General features: G+C 41.2%; 1 protein-coding gene across 3 annotated transcripts in view; it reads right to left on the bottom strand.

Moving 5' to 3' along the window:
- LOC124863797 (caskin-1-like) overlaps positions 1-24,533 on the bottom strand; it is a 149,833-nt gene that overhangs the window by 18,857 nt on the left and 106,443 nt on the right. For 2 of the 3 annotated variants that reach the window (XM_047358288.1, XM_047358290.1), the window contains 5 exons: positions 19,549-19,653; positions 18,628-18,746; positions 16,158-16,239; positions 15,605-15,714; positions 11,854-11,964 (listed from right to left, as the gene is read on the bottom strand). In XM_047358288.1, coding sequence (XP_047214244.1) covers positions 11,854-11,964; positions 15,605-15,714; positions 16,158-16,239; positions 18,628-18,746; positions 19,549-19,653 — 527 coding nt within the window. The remainder of the gene's footprint in view (positions 1-11,853; positions 11,965-15,604; positions 15,715-16,157; positions 16,240-18,627; positions 18,747-19,548; positions 19,654-24,533) is intronic. The other variant, XM_047358289.1, reaches the window with a different exon arrangement.

Raw genomic sequence — 24,533 nt, 5'->3', positions numbered from 1 at the left:
CCTGATTTCTGATAATCCATATATAGTTGTCGTAGACACTTCTACATAAAACATAAGCATTTGCAACTGTCATCCACAAACACACACACACACACACACACACACACACACACACACACACACATTATTGGTTGCATAACTTGTTTTTGTGCAGATAAGACAACACAAGAAGACAAACCTATAATGGAGTAAAATCCTATCTCTTTGAAGAAAGTTTATTTAGGCTCAACTCTGGACCCTCCACCATGTACAGAGTGCATATATATAAGTAATTCATAATGACTGAAAATGATTTATATAGTGCCATGCATGGCAGAGAGTGTTGACTTAGCTGGCAAGGAGGGAGCAGCAGGGTGGAAGGTGATAGAAGAGTCAGAAGATCAAGTAGACCTTTTTTTAGTTACATTTGAACGCTTTAGATCATTAAACAAATCTGAATATCAAAGATAGATAACCAAGATGTTTTTGGTAAATGCAAGATGTGCCTTTATGTTCTTTTTGGTCAGGAGTGGTTGTGGCCTTGGTTTTCTTTTGTGAAGGCCATTTTGCCCAGTTATGAACACTGACCTTAAAGTGGAACTAAACCCCATGTAAAAGAATAACTCTGCCCAAGACAAATTTTGAAAAATGCCACCAAAGTGAGCAGTGCCAAGTGTGGGGATGAGCGGAGGGGGTTAAGCATGGGTGAGGTCAGGAGGACGATGGAAAGTGGCAGCACCCCTCTCATCATCGGAGGTTAAGAGAGGCTTTATGGAGCCCAGCGGTTCCTGAACATTGTCTGTTCGAGCCACTGACTCAAGGTGCTGACTCTGCGATGCCCGAAGCTGGTGCTGCTGCGACAGTGGAGGAACAATTCCAACTCCTGACTCGGGGAGAGTGACCGCGGGGGCTGTTACGTAAGCATGTACTCAGAAAAGTGAGGTCTGCAGCAATGTAGATGTTTTTCTCAGTTCTGGTTGATTTTGTGTTGTGTGAGTCTAAATGAGTCTTTGATGCACTCTTGAATTAATTTTGGTAGGACAACCATTTCTGGAAAGTTTCCTCACTGTTTCTTTCTTCAGTTTTTTTTTCCATTGGTGGATTATGGCTCTGACTGTGATTGGCTGACATCCTAAAGCTTTAGAAATGGCTTTGTATCCCTTTCCAGACTGATAGATGTCAATGACTTTGGTTTTCATCCGTTTTTTTATTTTCTTCATTGTAGGGCTTGACATGTTGCTTTTTGAGATCTATTAGCCTACTTCACATTGTCAGATGGTTCTGTTTAAGTGATTTATGGATTCTACAGGTCTGGTAGTAATCAGGCCTGGGTGCAGCTAGGAAAATGTAACCAAAGATGTGGTTAATCGCAGTTAATTCATAATATAACAAAGGGGCCAATTATATTTTCACACAACGCCAGGTTGCTTTGGATAATTTGCTCCTTTAATAAATGACATCATTTTTTAAAAACTGATTTTGAATTTACTTTCCTTGAAATTTGTAAGGGGTCATGTTTTCCACAGCACTGTATTTATAAATCTACAGTGAGTTTATTATTTTTTAAAAAAAAATTTTAATAATCAGCTGGGGGCTCAAGTGAAAAGGTTTATTAGATGTGCACTCCACAGTTCTGACAGCAGAAATGTAAAAAAAAAAAAAGTTGATTCAAATGAAATTTGTCACTTAGAATTAATCAACTCAGAGGTGTTCTTGTCCATGTGGAAAGCGGCAAATTTGAAGGTTTTGAATCTGAAACAGGTGCTTATTTCTTTGTAGCAACCTTCTAGTCTATGCTGATGTTAAACTGGCATGATGAACGTGTAATTGTCTGACTATAAGAAATCTCGACCAATTGTGATATGGCTAAAAAAATCAGACTGGATTTAGGTCAATGATCGATAAATACAGCAATCATTTGGATAGGCCCTCATTACATGTTAAGTATTTACAGATCAATACTTTATTGCATCTTTATTATTATAGTACAACTTTCCTCTACATGTAGCCAGTGAATATGATAGTTTTTTTGTAATTTTTTGGGGGAAGGGCAGAGGGGTTAGGACCAATGGACTTAATTTCTTGTTATAGCCATTCAGTCTTGGCCAGAAATCTTTTGTCTTGGAAAATCAGCTTTTTAGCTTTGTCCTGACAGTTGCGACCTGTTGCAAAGAGTTTTATCAACTTAAAGAGTTTAATTTAAAACAACCACTTCTCATTGTACTTTAGTGTTGGTACAAAATGATCTGCTGATGTAATTTTAGTGGAGTTAGGTAGAGTCATCAAAAATGGAGCAAGTGTGTTTCAATTTATTGTCTCCTTGTGCAGCCAAATAACTTTTGCATCTAGATCATCAAGAACTTCAATGTGAAAGGTTCAGTTGGAGTGAAGGAGGCTTCAGGATATAAAAGTGTTACCACGATTGTCTCCTTTTGTCGCTACAGAATCATGTTGCCACAAGTGCAGAACTTGCCAAGCTATGGCAGCAGGTGGGTGTGGGTACATCTGTACATACAGTGAAGCATAGACTTTTGGACTTTGACATCAACAGCAACATAGAATTAATGGTCCTAGAAAAATGTCAAGGACAGAATTAAACTGGAAACAACAAAACAACAGGTGCATCAATAATTTATGCAAAGAATAAAACATAGAAATGACTATGATTCCTTTGTTGTTCTAACAGTGAAGCCTACGGATACAGTCCATGTGTGGAGCTGCAAGATGGGGCATCCAAGAAAGCAGGCTTCTTCACAATTCTGTCCAAGAGTGCTGTCAACAATAAAGACAGTGATCAAGCCCAGCTTCTTTCAATTATCTGTTATCTTTGTATTTCCCAGCATGCCGAGCACCCTGACAAAAGGTAACATTGATTCTTGGGGCACTTCATGAATTAGAATACTAACATTTTGGGAACTCCATAGATCTTAATGCCCCTGAGAACCTTTGTAACACAGATCAGACTTTCGGACCTCAGTCTTAGTAGCACAGAATATCTAATTTTCCTTCCATTGTTTAGCTAATTAGTGAAAATTCAATGAGTGTGGATACAAAAGAGTAAAAAAGATGAAAATAAAAAACATTTTGCGAATTTTGGGGAGAATTCAAAAAGCAATGTCATTGCTCATGTTTGTTGCACCTGTATTTGCATCAGGTTGACACCGCAACTCTTCAACTACAAATACAGAAGAAGATGTCATCCAAGAGATAGAGAAGATGTTTCTTCACAAAAAGCTCAGGGTTCTGTCAAGCTCAAGTCTACATTCCAGGACCAAGTGATATAGATGCTTTTAATGTCCGCTGCGGATTGTAAAAGATGAAGTAATAGTTCATTCTTTATTCTAATTCGCTTTAACCTTGAGGATACGCCTGCTGCAGATCCACGTTTTTCTAAATATTTCTGGCTGAATCTCAGACACTAAACAGATGGTTTTTCAAACCTGTACATTTCTTTGAATGTAATAAGTTTGCATGAGGTGTTACATTTATTGAGTTTGAGTTCAATAAGTCACTAATAGCATTTCGGAAGTATATTTATACATGACCAAGGAGTTCTGACAGACATCCGTATTTTTACAGACGGTTCTGATTCTTTCTGGGGAGAGCATGAACTCTGGAAAACATTACATACACTCTCCATCCTGAAGGCTTGATTCCTTCAAAGAAAATACTTTTTACCGCATAATTAATTGATTTGTAGGCCGGAAAGTTCATGTATTGTTTTTTTTACCAAAAGAAACGGAAAAAATAGAGTTCAAGTTATTAAGTAATAAATGTAATTTATTTCTACAGCGATGATTCAGAGCTGCTCCTAGAAAGTGGAAAACAGGCCTCCAGCAAGAATCTGGTGATTGACAGCTATAAGAACTATAAAAGGTGCATATAATGAGTCAATAAATCATGTTTAAAATTTTAAAAATACTTTATTTTTATTTTTAAATAAAATGATTCTTTTTTTTTCTTACTGTGCTCATTTAAAAAAACAATAATAGTAAATGTTCTTTTGGGGCATTTATTTTAGATTTACTCTCTCTCTCTCTCCATATATATATATACTCGTACTCGTCGTCTTCCGCTTATCCGGGACCGGGTCGCGGGGGCAGCAGACTCAGCAGAGACGCCCAGACGTCCCTCTCTCCAGACACCTCCTCCAGTTCCTCCAGGGGGAGCCCAAGGCGTTCCCAGGCCAGCCGAGAGACATAGTCCCTCCAGCGTGTCCTGGGCCGTCCCCTGGGCCTCCTCCCGGTTGGACGTGCCTGGAACACCTCCCGAGGAAGGCGCCCAGGAGGCATCTGGTATAGATGCCCGAGCCACCTCAACTGGCTCCTCTCGATGTGGAGGAGCAGCGGCTCTACTCCGAGCCCCTCCCGGATGGCCGAGCTCCTCACCCTATCTCTAAGGGAGTGCCCGGCCACCCTACGGAGGAAGCTCATTTCAGCCGCTTGTATCCGGGATCTCGTTCTTTCGGTCATGACCCAAAGTTCATGGCCATAAGTGAGGGTAGGAACGTAGACCGACCAGTAAATCGAGAGCTTTGCTTTTCGGCTCAGCTCTCTCTTCACCACAACGGACCGGCACAGCGCCCCCATTACTGTGGCAGCCGCACCGATCCGTCTGTCGATCTCCCGCTCCATTCTTCCCTCACTCGTGAACAAGACCCCGAGATACTTAAACTCCTCCACTTGAGGCAGGAACTCCCCTCCAACCTGAAGAGGACAAGCCACCCTTTTCCGGTCGAGTACCATGGCCTCGGACTTGGAGGAGCTGATCCTCATCCCAGCCGCTTCACACTCGGCTGCGAACCGCCACAGCGCATGCTGTAGGTCTTGGCTAGAGGGGGCCAGCAGGACCACGTCATCTGAAAAAAGAAGAGACGAAATCCACTGGTCCCCAAACCCGACCCCATCCGGCCCTTGGCTGCGTCTAGAAATCCTGTCCATAAAAGTTATGAACAGGACCGGTGACAAAGGGCAGCCCTGCCGGAGTCCAACATGCACTGGGAACAGGTCCGACTTAGTGCCGGCAATGCGGACCAAACTCCTGCTCCGCTCGTACAGGGACCGGATGGCCCCTAGTAAAGGGCCCCCGATTCCATACTCCTGGAGCACCCCCCACAGGGCATCACGAGGGACACAGTCGAATGCCTTCTCCAGGTCCACAAAACACATGTGAACCGGTTGGGCAAACTCCCATGAACCCTCCAGCACCCTGTAGAGGGTGTAGAGCTGGTCAAGTGTTCCACGGCCGGGACGAAAACCACACTGCTCCTCCTGAAGCCGAGGTTCGACTATCGGTCGGACTCTCCTCTCCAATACCCTGGCGTAGGCCTTACCAGGGAGGCTTAGGAGTGTGATCCCCCTGTAGTTGGAACACACCCTCCGGTCCCCCTTCTTATGTATATATATATATATATATATATATATACAGTACAGACCAAAGGTTTGGACACACCATCTCATTCAAAGAGTTTTCTTTATTTTCATGACTATGAATATTGTAGCTTCACACTGAAGGCATCAAAACTATGAATTAACACGTGGAATTATATACTGAACAAAAAAGTGTGAAACAACTGAAAATATGTCATATTCTAGGTTCTTCAAAGTAGCCACCTTTTGCTTTGATTACTGCTCCGCACACTTGGCATTTTGTTGATGAGCTTCAAGAGGTAGTCACCTGAAACAGTCTTGAAGGAGTTCCCAGAGATGCTTAGCACTTGTTGGCCCTTTTGCCTTCACCTGCGGTCCAGCTCACCCCAAACCATCTCGATTGTGTTCAGGTCCGGTGACTGTGGAGGCCAGGTCATCTGGCGCAGCACCCCATCACTCTCCTTCTTGGTCAAATAGCCCTTACACAGCCTGGAGGTGTGTTTGGAGTCATTGTCCTGTTGAAAAATAAATGATGGTCCAACTAAACGCAAACCGGATGGAATAGCATGCTGCTGCAAGATGCTGTGGTAGCCATGCTGGTTCAGTATGCCTTCAATTTTGAATAAATCCCCAACAGTGTCACCAGCAAAGCACCCCCACACCATCACACCTCCTCCTCCATGCTTCACGGTGGGAACCAGGCATCTAGAGTCCATCCGTTCACCTCTTCTGCGCCGCACAAAGACACGGTGGTTGGAACCAAAGATCTCAAACTTGGACTCATCAGACCAAAACACAGATTTCCACTGGTCTAATGTCCATTCCTTGTGTTCTTTAGCCCAAACAAGTCTCTTCTGCTTGTTGCCTGTCCTCAGCAGTGGTTTCCTAGCAGCTATTTTACCATGAAGGCCTGATTCACACAGTCTCCTCTTAACAGTTGTTCTAGAGATGTGTCTGCTGCTAGAACTCTGTGTGGCATTGACCTGTTCTCTAATCTGAGCTGCTGTTAACCTGCGATTTCTGAGGATGGTGACTCGGATGAACTTATCGTCCGCAGCAGAAGTGATTCTTGGTCTTCCTTTCCTGGGGCGGTCCTCATGTGAGCCAGTTTCTTTGTAGCGCTTGATGGTTTCTGCGACTGCACTTGGGGACACTTTCAAAGATTTCCCAATTGTTCGGACTGACTGACCTTTATTTCTTAAAGTAATGATGGCCACTCGTTTTTCTTTACTTAGCTACTTTTTTCTTGCCATAATACAAATTCTAACAGTCTATTCAGTAGGACTATCAGCTGTGTACTGTATCCACCTCCTGCACAACACAACTGATGGTCCAAACACCATTTATAAGGCTTGAAATCCCACTTATTAAACCTGACAGGTCACACCTGTGAAGTGAAAACCATTTCAGGTGACTACCTCTTGAAGCTCATCAACAAATGCCAAGAGTGTGCGGAGCAGTAATCAAAGCAAAAGGTGGCTACTTTGAAGAACCTAGAATATAAGACATATTTTCAGTTGTTTCACACTTTTTTGTTCAGTATATAATTCTACATGTGTTAATTCATAGTTTTGATGCCTTCAGTGTGAAGCTACAATATTCATAGTCATGAAAATAAAGACAACTGTTTGAATGAGATGGTGTGTCCAAACCTTTGGTCTGTACTGTACAGGTCCTTCTCAAAATATTAGCATATTGTGATAAAGTTCATTATTTTCCATAATGTCATGATGAAAATTTAACATTCATATATTTTAGATTCATTGCACACTAACTGAAATATTTCAGGTCTTTTATTGTCTTAATACGGATGATTTTGGCATACAGCTCATGAAAACCCAAAATTCCTATCTCACAAAATTAGCATATCATTAAAAGGGTCTCTAAACGAGCTATGAACCTAATCATCTGAATCAACGAGTTAACTCTAAACACCTGCAAAAGATTCCTGAGGCCTTTATAACTCCCAGCCTGGTTCATCACTCAAAACCCCGATCATGGGTAAGACTGCCGACCTGACTGCAGTCCAGAAGGCCACTATTGACACCCTCAAGCAAGAGGGTAAGACACAGAAAGACATTTCTGAACGAATAGGCTGTTCCCAGAGTGCTGTATCAAGGCACCTCAGTGGGAAGTCTGTGGGAAGGAAAACGTGTGGCAGAAAACGCTGCACAACAAGAAGAGGTGACCGGACCCTGAGAAAGATTGTGGAAAAGGGCCGATTCCAGACCTTGGGGGACCTGCGGAAGCAGTGGACTGAGTCTGGAGTAGAAACATCCAGAGCCACCGTGCACAGGCGTGTGCAGGAAATGGGCTACAGGTGCCGCATTCCCCAGACCTGGGCTACAGAGAAGCAGCACTGGACTGTTGCTCAGTGGTCCAAAGTACTTTTTTCAGATGAAAGCAAATTCTGCATGTCATTCAGAAATCAAGGTGCCAGAGTCTGGAGGAAGACTGGGGAGAAGGAAATGCCAAAATGCCAGAAGTCCAGTGTCAAGTACCCACAGTCAGTGATGGTCTGGGGTGCCGTGTCAGCTGCTGGTGTTGGTCCACTGTGTTTTATCAAGGGCAGGGTCAATGCAGCTAGCTATCAGGAGATTTTGGAGCACTTCATGCTTCCATCTGCTGAAAAGCTTTATGGAGATGAAGATTTCATTTTTCAGCACGGCCTGGCGCCTGCTCACAGTGCCAAAACCACTGGTAAATGGTTTACTGACCATGGTATCACTGTGCTCAATTGGCCTGCCAACTCTCCTGACCTGAACCCCATAGAGAATCTGTGGGATATTGTGAAGAGAACGTTGAGAGACTCAAGACCCAACACTCTGGATGAGCTAAAGGCCGCTATCGAAGCATCCTGGGCCTCCATAAGACCTCAGCAGTGCCACAGGCTGATTGCCTCCATGCCACGCCGCATTGAAGCAGTCATTTCTGCAAAAGGATTCCCGACCAAGTATTGAGTGCATAACTGTACATGATTATTTGAAGGTTGACGTTTTTTGTATTAAAAACACTTTTCTTTTATTGGTCGGATTAAATATGCTAATTTTGTGAGATAGGAATTTTGGGTTTTCATGAGCTGTATGCCAAAATCATCCGTATTAAGACAATAAAGGACCTGAAATATTTCAGTTAGTGTGCAATGAATCTAAAATATATGAATATTAAATTTTCATCATTACATTATAGAAAATAATTAACTTTATCACAATATGCTAATTTTTTGAGAAGGACCTGTATGTACAGGGGTTGGACAATGAAACTGAAACACCTGGCTTTAGACCACAATCATTTATTAGTATGGTGTAAGGCCTCCTTTTGCGACCAATACAGTGTCAATTCGTCTTGGGAATGACATATACAAGTCCTGCACATTCTTCTTGCAGGATAGTGGCCAGGTCACTACGTGATACTGGTGGAGGAAAACGTTTTCTGACTCGCTCCTCCAAAACACCCCAAAGTGGCTCAATAATATTTAGATCTGGTGACTGTGCAGGCCATGGGAGATGTTCAACTTCACTTTCATGTTCATCAAACCAATCTTTCACCAGTCTTGTTGTGTGTATTGGTGCATTGTCATCCTGATACACGGCACCGCCTTCAGGATACAATGTTTGAACCATTGGATGCACATGGTCCTCAAGAATGGTTCGGTAGTCCTTGGCAGTGACGCGCCCATCTAGCACAAGTATTGGGCCAAGGGAATGCCATGATATGACTTCTTTGGGGCTTCTCCACACCGTAACTCTCCCGGATGTGGGGAAAACAGTAAAGGTGGACTCATCAGAGAACAATACATGTTTCACATTGTCCACAGCCCAAGATTTGCGCTCCTTGCTCCATTGAAACCGACGTTTGGCATTGGCATGAGTGACCAAAGGTTTGGCTATAGCAGCCCGGTCATGTATATTGACCCTGTGGAGCTCCTGACGGACAGTTCTGGTGGAAACAGGAGAGTTGAGGTGCACATTTAATTCTGCCGTGATTTGGGCAGCCGTGGTTTTATGTTTTTTGGATACAATCCGGGTTAGCACCCAAACATCCCTTTCAGACAGCTTCCTCTTGCGTCCACAGTTAATCCTGTTAGATGTGGTTCGTCCTTCTTGGTGGTATGCTGACATTACCCTGGATACCGTGGCTCTTGATACATCACAAAGACTTGCTGTCTTGGTCACAGATGCGCCAGCAAGACGTGCACCAACAATTTGTCCTCTTTTGAACTCTGGTATGTCACCCATAATGTTGTGCGCATTTCAATATTTTGAGCAAAACTGTGCTCTTACCCTGCTAATTGAACCTTCACACTTTGCTCTTACTGGTGCAATGTGCAATCAATGAAGACTGGCTACCAGGCTGGTCCAATTTAGCCATGAAACCTCCCACACTAAAATGACAGGTGCCTGTCAGTAAAGCTGACAGGGTGCTGAAATCTTACATATGTGACACATCGGTATGGTGATAAATATAAGTGCATCAAAAAAGCAAGTGACTGGTTTGCAAACATTTGGCAAATATATCACGCAAATATATCTAGAATTTGTCTAGAAGTGTTTTAATATTTTGAATTAACTACATATTTCAGTGTGATTCATTGCTTATATTTGCCAGTGCCATCATGACAGTTATTGCATTCCTTTGGAAGAATCAGGAAAATACCAGTTCAAAGGTGAGAGAACAAAAGATGACCCAGGGCAGGTGTGACAGGGTGCAGAAAACAATTGGGGTCACTTTCATATAGTTGTTTAATGGTAAATTTGTTCATTTTTAGCAAGGGGGGATAATACAGGTCCTTCTCAAAAAATTAGCATATTGTGATAAAGTTCATTATTTTCCATAATGTCATGATGAAAATTTAACATTCATATATTTTAGATTCATTGCACACTAACTGAAATATTTCAGGTCTTTTATTGTCTTAATACGGATGATTTTGGCATACAGCTCATGAAAACCCAAAATTCCTATCTCACAAAATTAGCATATCATTAAAAGGGTCTCTAAACGAGCTATGAACCTAATCATCTGAATCAATGAGTTAACTCTAAACACCTGCAAAAGATTCCTGAGTCCTTTAAAACTCCCAGCCTGGTTCATCACTCAAAACCCCAATCATGGGTAAGACTGCGGACCTGACTGCTGTCCAGAGGGCCACTATTGACACCCTCAAGCAAGAGGGTAAGACACAGAAAGACATTTCTGAACAAATAGGCTGTTCCCAGAGTGCTGTATCAAGGCACCTCAGTGGGAAGTCTGTGGGAAGGAAAAAGTGTGGCAGAAAACGCTGCACAACGAGAAGAGGTGACCGGATCCTGAGGAAGATTGTGGAGAAGGGCCGATTCCAGACCTTGGGGGACCTGCGGAAGCAGTGGACTGAGTCTGGAGTAGAAACATCCAGAGCCACCGTGCACAGGCGTGTGCAGGAAATGGGCTACAGGTGCCGCATTCCCCAGGTCAAGCCACTTTTGAACCAGAAACAGCGGCAGAAGCGCCTGACCTGGGCTACATAGAAGCAGCACTGGACTGTTGCTCAGTGGTCCAAAGTACTTTTTTCGGATGAAAGCAAATTCTGCATGTCATTCGGAAATCAAGGTGCCAGAGTCTGGAGGAAGACTGGGGAGAAGGAAATGCCAAAATGCCACAAGTCCAGTGTCAAGTACCCACAGTCAGTGATGGTCTAGGGTGCTGTGTCAGCTGCTGGTGTTGGTCCACAGTGTTTTATCAAGGGCAGGGTCAATGCAGCTAGCTATCAGGAAATTTTGGAGCACTTCATGCTTCCATCTGCTGAAAAGCTTTATGGAGATGAAGGTTTCATTTTTCAGCACGACCTGGCACCTGCTCACAGTGTCAAAACCACTGGTAAATGGTTTACTGACCATGGTATCACTGTGCTCAATTGGCCTGCCAACTCTCCTGACCTGAACCCCATAGAGAATCTGTGGGATATTGTGAAGAGAACGTTGAGAGAGTCAAGACCCAACACTCTGGATGAGCTAAAGGCCGCTATCGAAGCATCCTGGGCCTCCATAAGACCTCAGCAGCGCCACAGGCTGATTGCCTCCATGCCACGCCGCATTGAAGCAGTCATTTCTGCAAAAGGATTCCCGACCAAGTATTGAGTGCATAACTGTACATGATTATTTGAAGGTTGACATTTTTTGTATTAAAAACACTTTTCTTTTATTGGTCGGATGAAATATGCTAATTTTGTGAGATAGGAATTTTGGGTTTTCATGAGCTGTATGCCAAAATCATCCGTATTAAGACAATAAAAGACCTGAAATACTTCAGTTAGTGTGCAATGAATCTAAAATATATGAATGTTAAATTTTCATCATTACATTATGGAAAATAATGAACTTTATCACAATATGCTACTTTTTTGAGAAGGACCTGTATACATGCAACTGGACAACACCAAGGACAGCAAAAATCAACGTCTTTCAGAATTGCTTCCATTATGGTCCTTGGAGGGGGGTGTAAGCTCTCTGGGGTTCAGTTGCCTTACCTCCGGAGTCATTCGGCTAATGGTGGGTAAGTCATAGCCCGCACCCTGGAAGTTTGGAGCGTAGACCTGCAGCTGAAAGTCGCTCAGCCATTGGACAACGGCCTCTGAGCTCTACAGGAGAGAAGACAGGGGGCATGCGGTCACTGGCACCTTGTTTGCTTCTTCACAGCCACTGTTCATCAGCAGGGCCAAACGGGGTCATACAGCGACCACTCTTTATAACTGACTGATTATTCCAACTTCTGTCTAGTAGGTCTGACCTGCTGTTATTACTTGTTTGTAACTGTTAAAAAATGCCATGCTTTTATAGCTGTGGATAAATATAGAAAGTTGCCAGCCTCTTAACTTCACTGAATACTAAGTCAATAAATTAGCCTTAGTTAGCCAGTGTTGGCCCTGTAGTGAAAACTAGTTTAAGGTTAGGAAGAGGAAAGACTTGCCAACAGGATCTCGAATGCTACACAAAACTAAAAATATGAGCGATTAGAAACTGATATGGATATGATAATTTATAAAGTAACCAACACATGTTTTAAAGTTTAAAGGTAAACTTCCTAGTAGAATCACTACACTTTGTTAACTGACCTTTGGGCTGATTTCAACAAATGTATAACTCATAATAATAAACAGGGTAAACCATGTAGCTGAAGTTTCAAATACCTTTAAAACAAACTTACTACTGTGTAAGCTTACTACTGTGTAGCTTCATAATGACATATTATTTCAGTAAAGATAGCAAGCAAGACACGTCTTAAATGTTTAAGTGGGTTAGCTTAGCATTGTTAGCACGTATCTCAAGGGAATAGGACTGTGTCATCACACCACAGACCTAGTAGGGGACTACGCCAGCCATAAACATTGTGTAGTACTTTGGTAGGGCCACTCTTCGCTTTCACATGAAGTTCATTCCCTATAGGGTTTACTTGTTGCTTTGTAGATGCTATTTGGCTAACTGGGTCAAGCTAACGGGACCTGTTTTTTGCTCGCATGCTTGAGCATTTTTGCAGTTTTAATCAAGAGGGGAATAATCTGTCATATATGTAATATCTAAAGTGTTTTTGACAGACAATAGCCTTAAATAGTATGTTTTCTGGATTTGTGAATTAGCTGTCCTTGTAGCATTAAATTTTGAATAACTGTATTGTTTTATGTGAATTTCGGTTTTCCACTGGTCATATCTCTAAACTCTAAACAAGCAAGAGAGACTTGGGAACTTGGATTTACCCCAGCAGGCGTTCACTGACATAAATCTTTATGTGGACAGGCTTTCATTTTTCAACCATATGTTCAGACAGAAGACAACGTGGTCTTTTTGATTGGATTATAGAACAAAGTCCTGTAAAAAGTATTCATACCTTTTGAAGTTTTTACCTTTTGAAACAACACAACCAAAAACCTCAACTTTTTACGTGATTTTATGTGATAGACCAAAAGAAAGTAGTGCGTGATTGCAAAGTGGGAGGAATGGACATGGTTTCAGAATCGTTTACAAATAAAACATGAAAATGTGGCATCCATTTTTATTCAGCCTCCTTTACTCTGATACCTCTAAATAAAATCTAGTGCAACCATTTGACTTCAGAAGCCACAAGAAATAGAGTCCACTTGAGAGTAATTTAATCATTACATTACATTACATTGACATTATGAGTGGTGGCACAAGCCATGTAAGACACAAATAAAACAGGGAGGAAGCAACCTTGGTTAAATGAGACAAAAATGTAACCTTTTGAGCTAAATGCAAAATGTTATGTGATGCCAACCTAGGATTACTCATCATCCTGTACACATCACCCACACAGTGTAACGTGGTGGTGGCAGTAGGATGCTGTGGAGATGCTTTTCTTCAGCAGGGATCAGGTAGCTGGATGGAGCTAAGTATAGGGCAACCCTGAAGGTAATTTTGTTAGAGGCCGCAGAAGAGATGAGACTGAGGGGAAGGGTCACCTCCCAGCGGGCCAATGACCCAAAATATGCAGACAGTTGCAGTGGAATGGTTTAGAACCAATCATATTCATGTGCTAGACTGGCCTAGTCAAAGTCTACACCTAAATCCACTTAAGACTCTGTGGCAAGACTTGAAAATGGATGTGCACAGACACTATTTATACAATTTGACTAGGTTTGAGCTATCTTGTTCAAAAGAACAGACAAGAATCTCTGTCTAGATGTGCAGAGCTAGAGACATACAGCTGTAGATGCAGGAAAAGGTGGATCAACAAGCTGAACAGAAATGCATGACACATTTTTCAGATATACATTTGTAAATGTTGAAAACACATTTGAATTACCTTCTACTTCACTTTAACGTATTAATTCGTGTTGGTCTATCATATAAAATCCCAGTAAATGTCTGGGTTGAAAATGTGACTAAATGTCAAAAGATTAAAAGAGGTGCAAATTCTTGTGCAAAAAGAGAAATCTTACTGATTGAACTGTCAGATGTTTGGTTTACTGTAGATCACACCTTCCTAATTTCCAAACAACACTTCTGTCAGTCTGTCCGTTCAAGTTCACAATTATGTGTTTGACCAGCGGCCTGTTCGGTTTTGTTGATTCTCACTATATAATTCACAAAATACAATGTGTTGCTTCTGTATTGTCAGCAATTAATGTTAATTTGTCTAAAAAAATTTTACTTTTCTCTTCCAATTTATCAGGATCTAGTGACTGAGCTAAAGCCTAATTTGGGGTTAAAAAGCCAGAGGCCTTAAAATTAGAATAAGAATTTCTGAAATGCCAAGATTAAGATCTCTGGCCTGATCTATGGCTGGCTGCACCTGTCGTTTTTGCTTACACCCGTTATTTCTCTTCTTCTCCTGCATCTCCTCACCTACACCGTCCCTGAATCATGACTGACTTTCCCTCTTTTCTCCTCGCCATGTTTCCCTCCTGAAGGAAGTATCAGGAGGCTGACTGCTGAGGAGTCAGGATTCTAGCTAACAGATGGTCATCAGAACAGGACTTACATAGCAGCACAGATACTGCAGGCACGTGATGCACATATTCCACAGCCAAACCTGCTTTTTAAATATGCTGTGTCATTTAAGAACCTAGAGTAATGATATGCATTGAGATATGAAGTTAAATCCACTTCTAAACAAGCACACACTATGCCAGTAAATTGTATCCAATTTTGCATGGTGAAAGATCAGATTTCACACTTCTTGTGCCGAGATAGTCCTCCCACAAGATGCACATTCCTGGGGACCTGCCACCATTCATACACACACACACACACACACATACACACACACACACACACACACACACACACACACACACACACACACACACACACTCACACGCAAACAATAACCATTATCTCTGTCAAAGTTCTGCTTGCCTGTGGCACAGCGACTTAAGATTGATTGCAAAGAAAACAAATACTGCAATGGAAGAAGAGAAGCTGCAACTAAAAGAAGTGAATAATGAAGTATTGCACATCTTCTGACACATGTACATGCTAGAACCCTTGAGCACAGATTTGTATAAGACCCACTCACGCACTCACCGTGTCGTGGCTGCATCCGAAAACTCGCAGCACAGATGAAGCCAGCTGCGAGAGAAACCGCTGGGACATCTTGGTGCGTGTCGTGTGTGTGTGTGTGTGAGTGTGTGGACAAGTAGGAGATTTCGAGTGGGCTTTAGCTGACTGTGGAGTGTGCAGTTAGAAGCCCATAGTGGCAACTGATTGTGTGAGCCTTATTTTACAGAAGACCGAATCTGTGGGGTTTCGGGACTGTCCTACCTTCCCTTCGCATGGAACCTCCCCCTTCCTGGTTGCCGTGGCATCGTAAGGCGGCGCTTCGTGGAGCAGACAGCCTGACTGGCTTGACGTCCGCGAGGAGCCGGCAGAGCCTGTTGGTGAAGAAAAATTATTGGCCAGTGACAAGCCGTCCACCATTCTTTGGATGCTTCCATCCATCAGAAGATGATTTTCTTCATATAGCTCTCTGACCTTTACCCTCCTCCTCCTCCTGCTTAGATATTATTGTCTGATTGCTTTACCAAGCAACCAATCGGGTTCTTGCTTTCCAAGATATAAAAAAACCTATCTGAACCAATCATACACTTCTTAACTTCCTCCTACATCCCCTGCCTTGGCCATCTGTCTGCTGAACAAGCCAAGAGCTGTGTGTGTGTAGAAGTGATATGATGACATTATTGAAAAGGCCAGAGCTTAAAGACTCTCCTTTTCCAAACAAAATCTTCAGCTCCGTGCCTTCAATAATCTTTATCACCGTTTTTTTTCAAGTTTGAGCAGTTTGAATTTTATCACAGTAATATTCCCTTCATCTAACCTGCAGGTTGCTCCAAAGACTTGGACTGTTCCATCAGATTCTCCTTGGCTTTGGCAGACTGGGACAAAACCGTGGCTAAAAGCTGCAAACAGACATGAACAAAGAATCCTTAGAGTTCATTAGATTAAACACACCACAGATCCGTTTAATCTATAAGGAAATCTTTAACACTTATTTCATACATAACTGTATTGACCCTGCTAAGCACCTCTCCACGCCTTCTTTGAGATCACACCACCACTGTTCTCGTTCCTGAATTCTAGCACATCTTCCACTATCTAATTCAATAATATTTATCCATACATAAAACTGTAAAGTCAAATATCTGAGCAAATCCACAGTGCACTAACTAAAGACTTAGTACAGCATAATTCTCAGACTGGGTCTGACATTTTGTTATTGGCAGCATATAATTACATTATTGGCAAGTTATTGCGTAATTGGTTTTAATGGCCTATTTTAAGATTATTAGTTGCTACACATACTTTAGATGAAAGTGCTTGTTGACAGCTTAAAATGCCAACTCTGTAATCACTTTGTTTTAAAACAGTAAAACCCCCTTTACTTCACAGCACCCTTCCTCCCACTTATGTGGGAGGTTGCCTCTGCTGAGTGTTTATAATAAATAAACACTCAGGGTAGGAAGGACAGAAAAAAACTGTTTTAATTATAATTCTTGAAGATAAATATGAATCACTAAAGTTGGTATCGATCAAAGCTTTGCAAAAACTGAAGATCGGAAATCAGCCACAAAACTCTGATCGATGCATCTTTACATGAAATGTAAGGCATTGTTTATTAGAATTAAAACCCTGTAATATTGTAATAAAATCCACTTTTGTTGTTTGACCTCTTATTGAAAGTGGTGGCTGTGCAATGAGAAAGCAGTGACCAAAATATAAAGTCGCTGTCTGATGTCTTAATAACACATGACCATGTATGACAACAGCACACTAACAAGGGTAATGCATAGCGACTGAAGATAAATAATAAAAATATTTTATCAGAATTCTAAAGCTTTCTGAACACAAATAGGTTTTTAGTCAGTCTGGGACTTTTTCAAGCTGTATGCAGAGTTAACTTTTTTATTTAGTTGTGAAATGCAACTAAAACCTAAACCTATGATTGTGCAACTGATTTGAATACTTATTTAATGGACAAAAGCACTAATCTAAATCCAGGTTTACAGGTGGTAGCCATGGTTACAGGATTTGGTATCAAAGGAGAATCCATGTGACTTTCAAGCTCTCCAAGACACAAGACTTTCTCAAATTGTAATTAAAAAATATGATAAACCAAATCAAAGCTTCCTACTTTGCATTAATAAATAAGGTATCTATTGTAATAATATAAAGCAATCAAGAAGCTCAGTTTAACTAGAAGTCTCTTTATGTGGTGGTGAGAAATAACTAAATAAAAAAGGAAAAATAATTCAAAAATCTTACTTTGAGGTGACATTTCATTTTTATACACTATAAATGATTTGTTGGGGTTGTTTTTTCTCTTAGAAATTTGCTGAAACACACTTCATCATAAATAAAAATCTCAATCTAACAGTAGGAAAGAATATATTTTCCAAAAAGGGAGAGGCTAACAAAAATGTTTTAGCACTGTTGCCAAAAATCTCAACAAGCTAGATTTAACACTGCAGCATAGCTGACAGCCACATGAAGTAAGAAAAGTAACAGTATTGCTTTTAGCAACTGCTTCAGAATTAAGACAAGGGATAGAGATACACCAAGAAAAAAAGACCCATGACCAGAATCCCACAATTTTCACCTTGATTGACCCTGACTGGTGAGCTGCTGGTCAAAGACTCAAAACTCCGATCTTTGTGAGCGCTACCAGGTAGACTTCCATACTTTGGTGTGGAAGTTGCTACTGAGGAAATATGATTCAAAGTTACCTATTTTCCATCTCGGGGACGTGTTTGAAAATAAAGTCAGATGTCACACAAAAGGTATAGGAAGGTATTTAAAAAAAAACTGTATTTTCTACAGTGGAGGTCCGTTCACATCTACCTTGGGGACATTTTGCTAAATTGGCAAAGGAGAAATTGGGAGGATAACAAGTACTCTGCAAAGTTGCTCGGTTTAATCTTTTAAACTTTTCAACTTGTAATTTAAAATGCTGGACAGCATAGAGTAAAAACTGAAAGTAGCCCAGAACTCTCTGTGGATCTCTAACAAATATTCTTGGGATTGTTTGCGATGTGGCAGACATGCTGAAGATGTATCAAAGGATGTAATGAGTCCCTTACTACCAGCATTCATACGATCATGCATGAGGTTAAATTACCAAAGGTATATAAGAAGGAAGGAGTATCTGCAAGAACTTATTTAACGAAACAGGACGGTGAACAAAGTGCAAAATTGTTAACACAAATAATCAAACTGCTGTTTTAAGTCTTGAAGAGGTTAACTGTGATATCAGGAGTGTTTACAGATGTGTTTGTACATGTATGTCACACCTTCACGCCCTCCGCCTGCGCATGGAGGATGTGCGCAGCGCTGGTGGTGCTCTGACCGCTGCCTGAAGACCTCACACTGGTCACACTCCCAGAACTCCCGATGCTGCTGCGATCTACACCTGCAATGCACACACACACACACACACATACACACAGGCACACAAAAACGTCCACGTGCAATCAATCGGGCCGCCACGCCATTGCCCAGTCGTTGCGTGTAGATTTTGCCCACACAGATAAACACATGCAGCAGACGCATGCACGTAGACAAACAGACACACACACACCCACACACAAACACACACACACACACACACACACACACACACACACACAGACAAAGGAGTTTAGCTGATATCCAGAGCTGCAATGTAAGAGGTGTGACTCTCCGTTGAAATGCACTGGGCAGCGTGTGGCTGGATGGACAAGACGGACAGACAGGCCAACAGATGATTGGGTGACGAACATAAAAGTGGAATAAAGGCATGCCTCTCACTATCACACTCTTTAACTGCACACACACTATTTCTTCTATTCATCTTTCTCTCTGGGTTATATTGTTCTCTCCCCCATCAACAGCATCCCAGCACATCCCATTCGAAAGACACGCACACACACAAACTGTAGACCAATGCAAAAGCCTGCATCCTACACATATGGCTACTGAGCTCAACTAGGTTTTAGATGGAGGGATAAGCAGGACATGGGAGACTGTCAGGAGCAGGTCAAAAAGTATCTGAAAGCCTTCAAGCATCATCCTCTTGCGGCTCAAACAGACCGATGGCTGGGTTTCTCCCTGTGGGCCCCGTTGGAAGGTGGCAGGCAGAAAGGATCTTACAAATAGACGTCAGATACTGTTTGGCCCGATTCAGACTTCAAGGAGTCAGAGGTTGAGGGCTCAGCGCAGCGCGGCTTAATTACCTGCCACTGGCTTGCGCAGAACCCAGATCTCTTCGTTGGAGCCTCCATGGGGCCCTCTGGATGGGGTGGGAGAACTGTTAGGACTTGCCTCTGAGCCTCGACAACCTTCAACACAGAACACCACTGTTAACTGCTAACCAACCCGAAGTGGCAAAGGGAGTGGCCGATTTGCAAATAGAAACGGGCTTTTACAGCAGCAGCAACCGATTTCTTTAGATTCTGGATGATAATTTCTTGGGGTATTATTTTATTGCGGTAGGACCAGGTTTTGGTATGAACACGTTTGTTAGCAACGGCTTACTTTCATAAGCCCAAACTTGAGTTGTGTTTCGATTATGTACAAATTGAAAGGTTAGAATTCAACAGACTAAAGCAGTGGTATCAAACTCCAGTCCTCAAGGGCCGGTGTCCTGCAACTGTGTTCCTGTTTCAGTTCACGGAATCAGATGGCTAAGTTTCCTCCTCAGCAAGGAGTCAATTTTCTAAGAGTCCTGCTAATAAAATAATGATTTGATTGAGGTATATTGAAGCAGAGACACATCTAAAACACCGGCCCTCGAGGACTAGAGTTTGACACCTGTGGACTAAAGTAAAAAATGCCTTAATGATGACTGAACTGTCATTCTCTCTAATGTTATATTTAATTAATGTGCTTATGGTCATGTAAAATGTCTGACAGCTCAGTTTAAACAAGAAAAAAAGGGATGATTTCCACATAGTTCATTTTGATACTGTAATAAGGTATCTGATGTATATTTGGGGAATATTACCAGTAAAAATGTAAATGAGAAAATAAGGTAAATAGGGAGCAAATAATATGGGGTGTTTTTTTTAGTTAAGCGGATGGACTGGTCAGAAACTCAAAAATACGATATTTTTCCTACCAGTAAACACACCATACCTAAGCGCTAATAGACCAAGCAAACCACACCACTCTTGGGTGTGAAGGTTGTCTTTGGGTGGAAAAGATTTTCACTATCACTGAGGTGAGGTTAGAAGAAGCACAAAATCTATAAGAACTATTGACAAGGAAACTGTATTTTCTACAGTCACCTGTCAGCTGTTCTTTAACGGTGCTACATTTAACAGCTGGGCTTTAGAAGGTGGCTGGTCATTTTGCTCATTCACCATTTCATACTTTCGCAGTATGGTCAACTGATGGCTGATTTTTTTATTGTACCAAAAAGAGCCTTCTGCCACTTGACGTCAATTTGTACCCATACCTTGTAGCTGGTAATTAAAGTTGCTAAAGAATATTCTGAAATGGCTAAAACTGGCATGAGTAGGTCAAAGGTTTAAAAAATCTGGAGACCAGAAGCTGACCACAGTTCTCCGGTCGGTAAATCTCTAGAAAAAAAAACTGGTCTCATTACATCAGTGCAGTTATAGTCAGCTTTCAATTCTTTAAAAGACTGATGCGACCAACACTCTTGGGAACTTCTAAAGTTTTTCCCCTGCAAATCTTAAGATGTTTAATTACTTTACAATTAAACTTCCTACAAGAATGTTACAAATTATCCATATTTATTCTCTTAATTTCCCATCTTCAATGATTGAAAATCTAAAATTTCCTTGGAACTACATTAGCTACTGTAAGCAGTCCATTTTATTTGAAAACACAGTGCCATGCAAAAGTATTAATATATGTTGCAAGGCAACATTATGCGAAGCAACACAAAGTAGTTCATGGTTGTGAAGTGGAAGAACATATGCTTTTCAACTAAAAATCTGAAAATGTGCCATGCATTTGTAATCCGTCCCCCGAGTTAATACCTTGTAGAAGTACATTTCCCTTCAGTATAGCTGCAAGTCTTTTGGGGTATGTCTCTACCAGTTGTGCACGTTTAGAGACAGGAGTTCTTACCCATTCGTCTTTGCTAAATAGCTCAAGCTTAGCCAGATTGTATGGTGAGCATCTGTGAATATCAATTTTTAAGTCTTTCTACAGATTCATAATTGGATTTAATTGTTCTGGACTTTGACTAGGCCGTTCTAACATCCATTCAAGCTGAGCATCTTCTTCCCCATATGTGCTGTATCTCCTACAATACTTGTGGTAAACTTAAAAATGGGACTTCATATGGCTTCCTTTGACCTCTTTCTTCTCACCACTCCTCCTAAGCTGACTGATTTGTGGAGTCGCCATCTCATACTTTTGCAAGGCACTGTATGTTCCCACTGCAACATATACATTGTGTTTTATTAATGCCTTAGAAACAAATTAAACCGCCAACTGTCACAGCCTGCAAGTCTCTTAATTAACACCAAATCTCATCTTTACTTAGCCGCTGATATGTTGATTCCCTAATGTGATAAAAACGATTTCATTTTTAGGCTCGACATAATCCCCAAAAGTTATCAGAAAATAGGAAATGCAGGAATATGTCTGATCTTTCTGAATTCCCAGGATCTATTTAGGAAGAAACCAATATCCAGGGCTAATAAAACTGTTCCCTAATTAGTGAAGACATAAAGCACAGCAGGTTTCAAATCAACAACTGCAGCCCATTTTCATCCTCACACATTCTCACTTCTTCCCCCTCTCTCCCACACACATAGAAAAAGACAGCAGATATATATAAATATATGAAAACATTTATATACTCATTGAGCATACATTAATTCCTTACACAAAACCTGTGTATATATATACATATATGCCAGTATGTACATACACATACATATATAATGCATCCATTGGTGTGTGATTATATATGTTGGGCTTTTAAGAATGGGGCTGTAGTGCATTTGGAGAGTGTCATAAGCCATTATAACCACTTTAATAAGGGTTTGATAATGGTTTACATGTGCAACCATAGAGCTCCAGAGAAACACACACATCATAAAGCTTTATTTCCTCTCATGTGATCACACAGCTCCTTCTTGTGGTCATTTTGCATCCCTCCAAGTGACCTCACAGAAGACCCTTAGTTCACTTTGATTCATGAAACGTCCCTTTTTAATCAAGACAGGATGAAGCTGCGTCTTCAAATTTGCATTGTTTATTTTCTTGGAGGTGACACAATGGTAACTAGTTAACAGAGGACTTCATAGGCTATGAATACCTTACCTGCAAATCATAGAGAGTATTTTCTAACAATGTCTTATTCAACATGTGAACCTTTACACTTTGTAACTGCTCAATTTTGCAGCACTGCAGCAGGTTTTTGTTCAGATTATTGGCCATTGTCAGTCAACAAAGATGAAAATATTGTTGATAAGAAATCAAGAAAGTATGCAAAATGCAATGGTCAATCATTAGTTAAACATAGAAATTAAAAAAGCTTGCTTTTGGAAGCAGCTAAACCAATTCTCTTTCTGTGTAAAATTATCTTTTTTTTTCTTTTTTGTTACTGTCATCTAATGTGGTACACTGGGATTTTACAGAGTAATGGTTTGATACTGTGGTAGACTCACTAATAACCGCAACAAGCGGACATACAAACACACACATTATGGGTGCAAAGGGAAAGTGGGTAAAAGTGACGTTAGTCTAATCCAGCGTGACGACAACACACAACGAGGACAGAACAGAAAATGCTGCCTGGTCAGCATAAAGGTATGTATGGAGTGTGTATAGGTGGTGATAAGGAAGGAACGAGAAAAATTAAACATATTTTATAGAAGGGGAAAATGAAAAAAAAACCTGAAACGCAGACATTCAAATAAATCACAAACCAACTCAGGGAAACTGATGTCTTTGGTAAACTGGTAAAAGCTCCTCCCTGTTTCTAGTCATACTGATAAAAACAATGACAATACTAAAAGCTTATGATCTAAGCGGTGAAAAACACAGTCACACAGAATATATGGTTCCTGCTGGACTCTAATTTAGGTTAAGACAAACCATCTGAGTAATGGTTTGTCGGCTGAAAGTGCAACATAAATTGCAGGGGGTTAATTACCTGTGTGAAAATGATCATGTAATCTTTGATTGTAGATGACCATTATAATAGGGTTCATTCAACTTTGATGATGGTAGATATTATCTTGCAAAATCATTACCTGATAATCAGCATCTCCTGGCTGTTCAATGGCTGACCCTGAGATGGTTGGCACTAAACTGATGTGCCAAGATGTGACAGGTAGGATTTTTTTCACCCACGCAGTTCCGGTGCTAAACCAAGGATGGCGCTACAGTCACTTTTTAACCCAGCTATCAACTGATTTGTCACAGAAAGAAAACAAGAAAGTAGGGATGCACTGATATAAAAATTTAGGCCGGTATTGATATCTGATATTAATATTGCATATATATTTCACTACCCTTTCAACACCGTGAAAAAACGACCACACCCTACAGCTCTCCACTGCATCATTATAACATGCCCAAACAAATACTAGAAACAGTTACACAAACAGCAACAAGATGGTAATAAATATCGGTTGTTAATACTGGCCGGGTTTCACTTATCGGTTTCACTTATCGATACTGATATGTTAAAAAAATCAATATCGGCCGATGCCGACGTCAATGCCGAAATATCGTGCATCCCTACAAGAAAACAAGGGCTACCTGGGAGCTCTATTTTTTCCATTTTTTGACATTACAAACACAAATGTCAGTGCATTTTAAGATTTTATTTTAAATAAAAAGTAGTAAATAATTGTCAAGTGGAAGGAAAATGACTCCCGGTTTTCAAGTGTGGCCTGCATTGCATCAAGTCCTATGAGTCAATAATGTGTAGTAACCTTGCGCTGGAATTACAGCTGCCAGTCTTTTGGTATGGCCCATGTGTTTAAAGACTGAAATTTTGGTTCATTCTTCTTTACAAACTTCAGACTCAAGTCATTGACTCAAGTTCAGTCAGACTGAATGGAGAGCATCTGTGAACATCAAATATCAAGTCTTGCCATAGATTCTCTGTTGGATTTAGGTCAGAACTTTGACTGGGCCATTCTAAAACTTGAACATGCTTTATTTTAGCTCTAGCGGCATGTTTAGGTTCATTGCTGTTTTGCATAGTGAACCTCTGCCTCAGTCC

The sequence above is a fragment of the Girardinichthys multiradiatus genome, chromosome Y, assembly GCF_021462225.1.
Source record: "Girardinichthys multiradiatus isolate DD_20200921_A chromosome Y, DD_fGirMul_XY1, whole genome shotgun sequence".
In the NCBI taxonomy this organism is placed as follows: Eukaryota; Metazoa; Chordata; class Actinopteri; order Cyprinodontiformes; family Goodeidae; genus Girardinichthys; species Girardinichthys multiradiatus.
The sequence above is the reverse complement of the archived record's forward strand: the minus strand, read 5'-3'. Positions and strand labels throughout refer to the sequence as shown.